The sequence below is a fragment of the Caretta caretta genome, chromosome 1 (genome assembly GCF_965140235.1).
Source record: "Caretta caretta isolate rCarCar2 chromosome 1, rCarCar1.hap1, whole genome shotgun sequence".
NCBI lineage: Eukaryota > Metazoa > Chordata > Testudines > Cheloniidae > Caretta > Caretta caretta.
Window position 1 is genome coordinate 252,495,608 of NC_134206.1, and position 9,815 is coordinate 252,505,422.

The following is a 9,815-nucleotide window of genomic DNA, read 5'->3' on the forward strand; positions in this document are numbered from 1 at the left end:
CTTTTTACCTATTTTACAGAGATGACCTAACGCTTGCGGGAAATTTATATATTGAATGGGAAAATTATGGCTAGTTGTTAAATTTACTTTTAAACAATAACACATTACAAGATGTGTATTATATAAATCACTGTTAGGACATAAATGTATTAATCCTTTACAACATTTTGACCTTTGTATATAAACTTATTTCCTGAAGTTGTTGATGGTTACATTTATACATGTGTAATGTCATTTTAAAATTTAATGGTGAAGTGGCTATGTTTAGGTTTGTTTATAGTTGTTGGCTAGTTGATGGCCAGTCAAATTATTTTGATTCATTTTATTTAAGAAAGCACTCTCTTGCTAAAAATACATGACGTTTTATGCCATTTAAACCCGAGGAATATCCTGGCTAACTACGTTAGGAGTAATAACTTTTTTTCCTTCCCAAAATATTTTATTCTCTTGCACGTCAGAAGGTGTAAAGTCGCCTCCTGAAAGACCAGCACTTGGAACCAGTTCTGGAAATGTTCATTGGAATGGAAGTAAAAGTGAAAAAGCAAAAAGTTGTCCGCCAAGAAACAAGAGCTCAAAGAGGAAACACATGGATCTGAATAGTGAGAAAGTCATCTGCAATAATGAAAATGAGCCACCTCAGTACACCAATATTAAGAGACCCAAGATATCAAACATAGTACAGGAGAAATTGGACAGCAAACTAGATGGAGCAGCAAAAAGCAACAAGGCTACAGCCAAGAATAAATTGATTGTTGGTCAGAAAAAGTTAACTGACTTTTTTAGACTATGAATCTTTTATTTTTATTTTGATGTGTATATAGTAAATTTACTATTCCATAATAAACATTGTACATCTTGAAAGAACAAGATAACCGGTGCATTAACACATTTTGGCTTCACAGTGTGCAAATATATTAAAGTAGGTTACACATATTATTCATTAGACAAATATAGTGACAAGTCTTGATTGTACAGAATTCTCTATTTCAGTAACAATACATCATAACTATTACAACTAGGTCATCTAGTGAAAATGTCAATCATGTTTCCCTCTACTTTGAAATACAGATAGAAGTATTTAGATGTAAATATATAGCAATACCAAAAGCACTGTAACTTCAAGTTTCATTAAATTGGCAACCAATACTTCTTCAGAGAAGAGGCCAACAGTTTTCAAACTTGCCAACAAGGTCGATAGACTCTTCCCAACATACACCTGAGCACTGAAGAAAAAATTTTTTTACTCTTTTTATATTCTAAGTTGAAATATTTTTTTCTGTGGAAAAATACACATATACTTACTGTCAAAATCTCTCCTTCCTATAGGAAATTTAGCTGAGTTTTCTTCATCCCCGGTCTCTCTCCTTTTCTGTATTGATTCAATATTCTGAATTTCAGTGTCAGCTGGAAAAGCCATAGATCCTTTCAATGCAAGATAAGGTAGCTGTTTTATACCTAGGTTCAGTGGCAAACCATGGCTTATGAAATTGTGTTTGGAACCTATATTCTGAAGTAAGAAAAAAAGATTTAAATTTTAAAGACACGTTAACATTATGTTTAGTTCTTTTTTTTTTTTTTTTTTCCCCATTCAGAACAAAGGTATTGTAACAGACAGTCATTTAAAAGACGTACAATGCCACACATTGGAACTTTGTCTAAGCCACCTTAAAATCAAAGTGCATGTCAAAATAATGTGGATGATCAGCTTAATTTCAGTTTAGTTATTCAGTGGGACTGAAACCATCTTGGTATGTGTGGCTAGTCCTGTTGACATTCTAAGATATATTTTTAGTACAGAATGGGCAAAATTTTCAAACAATGATATCTAAATAAAAGTAGACTGATATTTTCTTACACATTATGACCACCTGGAATCCTGATGAAAATCAGGTAATTTGTTTAGTTTCCCAAACTCAGATTTAGGTGACTAACATTAGATACTTATATTTGAAAACTTAGTATTCAGTAATTGCATGATCTTGTAACTGAAACCATCCACCACAACATTCTTTTAAATTGTAAATTTTTAACCCTTTTAAAAGGACTATAAATTGAGCTTTTATTCATGTTTTAGAGTTCAATAAAAAATGGAAACTCACTAAGAATTTTGGGTTTCTGTCTTCCTCTTCATCCAGAAAGCTGCTGTCCTCCATCTTGTAGTGCTCAAGAGTAGGTATAGTCTCTGTCTTCTCTGTTTTACCTTCATTCCAAAGAGCTTTTCCTATATTGAATGCATTTAGTATCATATCATCATCTTCTACCTTTCTAATAGACTTTGAAACTGAAAGTAAAAAACCTTGAGAAAAGAGAGAGAAAATTAGTATTAATATGTAGGATGAAATATGCATTCTTAGTTGTTTAATGTTTGCATAGAAGTTAAGCAGGTTTAAGATATTATTTAAGAAAGGTGTCCTTTGTAAATTAATGTGTTCTCCAATCCTGTCTACCTTTATATATTTTATAGATTGAATAGAAACCACTTCAGTGGCTTATGAGTTCACCCTGTATAAATGACTCATTATAAAGAGGCTAACCTTTTGAATAGCATTTGTAATGCCATATATTGGTTAGAACTACTTAAGTATGGATATTTTTTACCATGGATTATTAGCTCCTTTGTAGACTTTCAGAACAGTACAGATTAGTAGTTCCTTTTAATGGATCAATTTTAGCAAAATTCACAGGATACCATAATCTCTACACATGCTCTTTTTAAATCAGGCCTTACTTTTCACTTAAGGCAGTTTTAGAAAAGAACTAATTTACACATGTAAGAAGGAGGGTCAGCAAAGTAACTTGTTTTGTTTTAAACCCTGGTCTACTCTATTTTAAAGTGAAATTGATTTTCAAATCTTCTTGGGAAAAGAGTTGAAAAAAACTTTGAAGGTAGCAATGATTTAAAATACTACCATTGTCTTAATACAGGCAAAGCTGAAACCTTTAACTTGTGTTCAGTAAATTGTGTACCTTTTTATCTGAAGATATAGCTGGCAGTCCTCACTCATTGCTGATCCATGTATTTGTCAGAGTTTGGAGGCAGTTTCCCATCTGAAAGGATCAGCTGGGAACACCAATAGGTTAGTACCCAGATCGTAATTTCAGATGTTCCTCCCTCTCCCACTCCAGATGGAAACTTCAATTTTTGCCTCACAGACTCTTCCAGATTGAATGCTCTATTATCCCCTCCTGTGTTTAGAAACACGATAAAGGTCTATGGAAAGGAATTTCTGTGGAGATTCCTCCACATTTTGCTATTTGAGGGAAAGCATTTGTCCCCCACATGGGGAAAGTGTAAGGGGCCTGCCCAGACCTAGCAGATCCCTAAGGGATCTATTTGATGCTAGGGCCATCTGCACAGTGACCCTGTACCTCTGGACTAGTTCTAGACTAGTATCTCTGGACTAGTTTATCCACCTTGTGCGGATCTGCGGGTCCTGAACCCAGGCCCGTAGACCACTGCTGCATCCCCAACACCACTGGATGGCTATAGTAATGACAGGAGAATTGGGAGCCCTAAGGCCCTGCACTCCACCAAACATACTACCCACAGGGATCTGACTGGAGTTGCTCCAGAGTCCCTGACTGGGCTGGTTACACTTCTAAACTAGAGAGAGAAACAGGAAGTTGTCTGTGCAACAAGGTGGATTCTGGGTGGGTGCTGCAGCTGCAGACCCTCTTGTTCAATACCTGACTTTCGGTCTCATCTCCAGTTCCTGACTTTAACCCTGCCCTGTACCTGGCATCTGCCCTCAGCCTTGTTCTGGTCACAGAACTCTGTCAGCCTGGTTTTGACTGCTCCAGCTCCGACCTTATGCTACTGACCCTCAGCTTTGGCTTGTGATTCCTGTTTGACCCCCAGCTCTCACTTTTGCCCCATGGCTCCTGTCTTTGGACTGCCCATTGGCCTATGGTTCCTGAACACTGCACTGAATGGCAGGCTGGCCTGCCTATGTCCAGGTCATTGTGCCAGTCTTCCACAAGCTCTGACACACCCTTACTCCAGTCTTTAAGAGGTATCTGCATGCACATGGCACACAGGTATCTTCTGATATTTTCCACAGGAAGACTCTCCACTATTGACTGGCACCAAAGAGGGAGCTGGACCAGTGCCTATCTTTATTCCAGCCAATTATAATAAATGTCATCAGAGGTTCATGAAAACTTACTTCAAAATAGAAGTTTACCAAATGCTTTCAATTCTCAAGCAAACAAAAAAGTTCATGTTTTGGATCCGTTTGAACCAGTTTGAACAAAATAGCAGGCTCCTCTCTTTGCTCTCTTGTGGCCAGCATGAAATCCTAAAGCTATAATCCATCCTTGCATGGCTGAGGGAGGAAGGAAGATAGGCTTTGGCTTGGGTTGAACCTTTTTAAGAAAATAAAAAAAACACTTTTTATCTATGAGTTGGGAAGGGCACTTTCCTTTCCTCGTTGCTGTTACTAAGGACTCTACAGTTGCTACTGTTTAGGGAGGGCGGGGGGAGTCCTATTATCTAAAAATCAGGGCGTACGCTGTCACCAAAATGAATGCCAATTTTTTTTATGGGCTAAAAGACCTAAGACCGCCTCCTTGGTTAACTGCTAAAACAAAGCTGTCAGTTGAGGGAAGACCAAAAATACAACCCTTGGCCCCTTTTAAAATTCAGCAGTGTCTGTCTGATAATTGAAGAAAATGGAACATGCTCATTAGGATCTCCAACTCACATTACAAAAAGCATAATTGCTATACATGGCTGTAGAATCAGGTAAAGTCATAAACTGTGGTCAGTACAGACCATAGAGAGCAAACTTAGCTTTTCCAGATTTGGAGTAGCTTCCATGGCTGCAGAGCCTGAGCACAAGGTAGCTTCTGTCATTCTGCAGCCTCACAAATTCAATGGGTTCATCTGTGCCCAATGTATCTAGGTGTTCACAATCTAAATAAAATGCATATTTTTCCTTTTAGGCTTCAAATACTCCACTTCTGGCAGAAAACTAAAATGTTTTAAATTATGATAACTAAATTCATATTACAAATTGCTGCCTAAAATCTTGTCTGTTATCAATTGGCCTTTTCTTTTCACTTAATATTAACTTAGTTCTTTTTAGTACTGTTTACATCAGTAATTTACCGTTATTTTAAGTAACTCCTCCTGCTTTTACATGGAATCGTGTTACTGTGAAATCGGACAATCTAAAATCTGATGTGAAATGCAAAAGTAAATAAATTTGGTCAATGACACTTAATATGGCTGAAACTTATCTTTTATTCTGTTTGCATTCCTATAAAAATAAATATTTAGTATACATTTTGTTTCCGTAAGTAAGTTTTTTATTCATTTTTCATTCATTCAGTAAGTTAGTTCTTAATTTTCATTTCTGAGCTTTTGAGCCTAATAAGCACTGTCTGTTTCTGAGCAATAAATAAAACCAGGTAAACTTTTTCTGTTTTTTACAGGGTTTTTTTAAGACTTAAATGAAATGAAAAGCAATAAACAGTATAGTGTGACATACTGTTGAATGAATATTTAAATATTAAAAAATTACTGAATTTTAGAATGTAGTGCCAAAATCCCTGTTCAGTGATCATTTCTACATTAGCATACTGTTTTTCAGTTATCCTTCCTTAGCCACTAACATTGGTTTTTGCTCCATATTCAGAGTTAATGGTCTGTTTTTATAGAGTTATGATTTTATTAATCTTGAGCATGCTATAGAAAATTGTTTGCATTTAATATTTTCCTCTTAAGTTATATTTTGTCTGTTTTACCAACACTTCTCATCTTTTTTTTTTTTAAATGGCAACAGCTGCCTCTTGTTAGTGCCATCTAGATTCTCCTGTGGCACTATATTCTGGATGAAGTTCATCCCTGTGCAAAGAGCCCCACACAAGGCCTATTTTTTCCACAGGACTTGTGCTGTACCGCTGCATGTGGGTGAATTTCACCCTGTGTGTACCTACTCTTAAGTCTAGATCTGGATGTCTTTTGTTCAGCACTGAAGGAAGATAGTAAAATCTGAATAGTATGCAGTGTACTGCATTTGCCTGCACATGTTGCCACTAGAAGCTTCAAAGGGGTATTCAAGTGTTTTCTGCCACTCATTATTCTTAAGAGGAAATTGAAGATCTCAACCAGAGGGTATAAAACTTGGTGTACACGTTTATTTCTGAATGAAGAAGTTGTACAGTAAGAGAGAAACAATTATTGGGTTAGATCACTTATTGAATTTCTTTTAACTGGCTCTTCCTAGGCATGATTACTAAAGGAAAAACTCCATAGTCGGGTAAAAATGGAGGAGGCTTCAACTATAGGAAAGTTTTCTGAGCTTGATGTTTAGTTTATTCTGAAGCAAGCACAGAACAACTATAGCATTATCTTGCTCCTTCCCCTGACACAGCATGACATCATGAAGCTGTTTTGATAGGTGTTATCCTTATTTGTTTTAGAAGATCTCAGAAATTCAAACCATCTTGCTATAAAACTGTACAATCCAGAAAGTTTCCAGATAGAGTCAAGCCAAAGGGTCTAGTTTGGCTCTATGAGCCAAAACATGAGCTGAACCATTTGAGCTGACTAGCCAAATACAAAAAGAAAATACATAAGTTGAATATATAAATATATATAACGTCACAGTGGCTGACAAGGAATAATGAGAAAAGTATTTAACTATCTTGGCTTTTCCTTGGCTCATCTTTATTTATGGATGAAGAGCTGAATCAGAACCAGATTGTAACTTTCAATAATTTTCCTACCTCTAGTTTCTTGGCATTTAAAAGTAGAAATTTGTGGGATTTATTTCTGCAACTATTATAGAGATCTTAGAGAGGATTTTTTTATTTACGCTTCCCCATGCCTTTGCATTAAACCATACTTACCAGTCTTCCCATCCATCTTCTGGAACAATCCACAAATGTCTCCTTGGAACCTGAGGAGATGACCTCCAAGATCTTGCTAGTGGACAAGCCAATATCATCCAGTACCTCATCTGGCAGACAAGCTACAGTGAAAACTGGCACAAAGAAGACTGCACCAAAAAGCAACCAGGTACCATCACTTCGGCACAAAAGATGACTCCTGCGTCAACAGCATCAAAACAGGAACTAAGCACCTCTGGTATCGAAGTCTGGCATCAAAAGGGGCTGGTCTGAATGCACAGGCACCAGGTAGAGCTTGGTGTCCTTCTATAATGACAGACCATCCAGAGCCTCTGGAGAGAAATCGATCAGGCCTCATACAGTGTTGAGGGCTTGGGATAAGGAGCAGCCTACAGTGACACAAATCATGAATCTGGTCATGCACCTCTCAGCATCAACAGTGAACACAGAGAATGAGTCAGGGAGAACTGGAACCACCATTGGTGCTGAAACACCTGCCAGTATCTGTGACAGAGGCCCATTGGTACCAGTGGGCAAAGGTTCTTTACAAGCAACTCCTATATCAGACCTGACAAACTCACTCCATCTAATACACTACTTTCCTGGAATTTATTGAGGAAAGGTGGTAGGTGAGGTCTCTACTGAAAGCTTATAATTCAACGATATTCATAATCATTGTGAGATGTGCATGGGAAATATTTTAATAATAATGTAACTACATTGAAAACTGTGCCTTATGGTCCTTGGAATAAAAGTTAGTCATCAGAAAATCATATGTCTCAGTGATGGTCTGTTCAAGTGGGAAGGAGTTGTCACCCTTCCCTAGAACTGCTGATATAATGCAAGGTTCCATTGTCTACCGGTGTCTCATCTCAGAACAGTCAATGGAAAACTATTAAAGACAACTCCAAATAATCAAAACCACTTGGAGGTTAATAGGAACATTATAAGAGGCTGGGGATGACCCTGTCTGTGAATAAAGGCAAAAGACTGATCCAGTATATGAGGTCAAGAAAGACACTTTGCATCATTTACTGAGAAGACATATTGTTGAACAGGTGTTTTTCATGAAGGTTTGGAACCTGGTTCCTGTGAAGCTAGCCAGCTCTGCAACCAGCTGAACTCTGAAGGGAAAACCTACTTCATTGGATAGGAAAAAGTAACTATTAATAAGTGTAGGCCCTACTTCGTGTTTTATTATTTTGTTTTGTGTTACAACCATTTATTTCTGTCATTCTTTTGTTTCCAGTGGAACCTCTATTTTTTTTAAATAAATATTTTATTATAAGTGCTCATAAGTGCCGTGTGTTGTACAGTAGCAGTGATTTAAGGTAAAACCGGGGTATACTATTCCTTTGAGAGCTGAGGATCTGGGATTTCTGTGAGTAGCCAGTGTCGGGCTAGATACCTAGCACAGGGGAATGCTTCAAGGGGACTTGTCAATCAGCAAGGAGAAGAAAGGGCTGGCATAATCCTGAGGAGAGTGGTTGAGTGGCTGTTAAGCTGGTGGTGTTAGGGAGCTAATACCCAGCTATCACAGGCAAGACGTTAGAGGAAGGGGGTAACAAGGTGACACACAGTCCTGGGTACCCCGAGAACCATAGTGGTACCAGGACAGATGCCAGTACCAAGACCTGCTCTATGCTGCATCACTGCTTGTGGAGATCCACATCTCTACACCATCACTGGAGCATACATTCTCCCCATATTCAAGTAGAGTACCCTCTCCCAGGAGGTCAGTGGTTGACCCCATGGAAAGGTCTGCTTGCTTCCCCTACAGAGCTGCACCACAACTGGCTCATTGGGGCTGATGCTTGATTAGCCAACCACTCAATGAATCAACCATACTTGTATGGTATGCAATAATGGCCCTAATTGTGTTACTGGGATCCACTATCTCATGCATCAAGAGGTTGGTTTCACACCACAATTGAGGAAGAAGACAGGATCACTCCAAGGTATCGGGAAGAATTTGTTCCAGTGGCAGAGCAGCACCAGTGCCCCATATTGCCACCAAAGGCCTTTTGTGATGAATTGGCATCCTTGGCATTAGGACCAGTGCCTGATGATGATCAATCATTTCAGGAGGACCATGTGAAGGCTCCTGACACTCTAAAGATAGAGATCACAGCAATATCAGAAAAAAGAAAAAGGAGTACTTGTGGCACCTTAGAGACTAACCAATTTATTTGAGCACGAGCTTTCGTGAGCTACAGCTCACTTCATTGGATGCATACTGTGGAAACTGCAGAAGACATTATATACACAGAGACCATGAAACAATACCTCCTCCCACCCCACTCTCCTGCTGGTAGTGGGAGGAGGTATTGTTTCATGGTCTCTGTGTATATAATGTCTTCTGCAGTTTCCACAGTATGCATCCAATGAAGTGAGCTGTAGCTCACGAAAGCTTATGCTCAAATAAATTGGTTAGTCTCTAAGGTGCCACAAGTACTCCTTTTCTTTTTGTGAATACAGACTAACACGGCTGTTACTCTGAAACCTAGCAATATCAGAGAAATCCCATGAGATATTTGATTTTTTATAAGCTTCTGGTCCAGCCAGGATCGTGTTTTCCACAAATGAGGAACTGCTGGACCTTGCTAAGGCCTTATGGCAGATTCTGTCCCCAATGACACCTACTGCAAAGTAGGTAGAGAAGAGATACCAAGTACTTCCAGCAGGATTTGAGTACTTACCCCAGCCAGGCTTCTTAAGTTATGTCAGCGGTACAAGAGAAATTGAAATTAAGCAAGAATACCCCAAGGTCAAGGAGGACTCCAAATGGCTCAACTTGCATGGGGAAAAAGTCATACTCCTCTGCCTCTCCAGCTGCCTGTGGCTAACTGTCAGAACTTACTGGCTAACTGTGACTTCCTAACTTTGGGCAGGATGGCAACTTTCCCAGAGAAGCTCTTGCACAACAGCAGGGAGGAACTAAGATATAATTAAGGAAAGGT

At 38.6% G+C, this 9,815-nt stretch overlaps 2 protein-coding genes across 6 annotated transcripts in view; one reads left to right on the forward strand and one right to left on the reverse strand.

Annotated features, from left to right (window-relative positions):
* The window catches only part of PARPBP (PARP1 binding protein), a 92,226-nt gene extending 86,939 nt beyond the window's left edge, over positions 1-5,287 (forward strand). For 4 of the 5 annotated variants that reach the window (XM_048831338.2, XM_048831353.2, XM_075123143.1 and 1 more), the window contains one exon: positions 459-5,287. In XM_048831338.2, the coding sequence (XP_048687295.2) occupies positions 459-790 (332 nt within the window). In that variant the 3' untranslated portion in view covers positions 791-5,287. The remainder of the gene's footprint in view (positions 1-458) is intronic. The other variant, XM_075123135.1, reaches the window with a different exon arrangement.
* Positions 772-2,406, reverse strand: PMCH (pro-melanin concentrating hormone). Its single transcript, XM_048831494.2, has 3 exons — positions 2,100-2,406; positions 1,303-1,507; positions 772-1,223 (listed from the first exon to the last, which is right to left on the reverse strand). The coding sequence occupies exons 1-3, from the start codon at positions 2,346-2,348 to the stop codon at positions 1,174-1,176; spliced, it is 504 nt and encodes a 167-aa protein (XP_048687451.1). The 5' UTR covers positions 2,349-2,406; the 3' UTR covers positions 772-1,173.
* Positions 5,288-9,815: the final 4,528 nt, after the last annotated feature.

Coding starts and splice junctions, on each gene's coding strand:
- PMCH (XM_048831494.2), bottom strand. CDS start 2,348: ATGCATATTTCATCCTACATATTAATACTAATTTTCTCTCTCTTTTCT. Junction 1,508..2,099: donor ACAGAAACCCAAAATTCTTA/GTGAGTTTCCAT, acceptor TTCTTACTTCAG/AATATAGGTTCCAAACACAA. Junction 1,224..1,302: donor AGGAAGGAGAGATTTTGACA/GTAAGTATATGT, acceptor TTTTTTCTTCAG/TGCTCAGGTGTATGTTGGGA.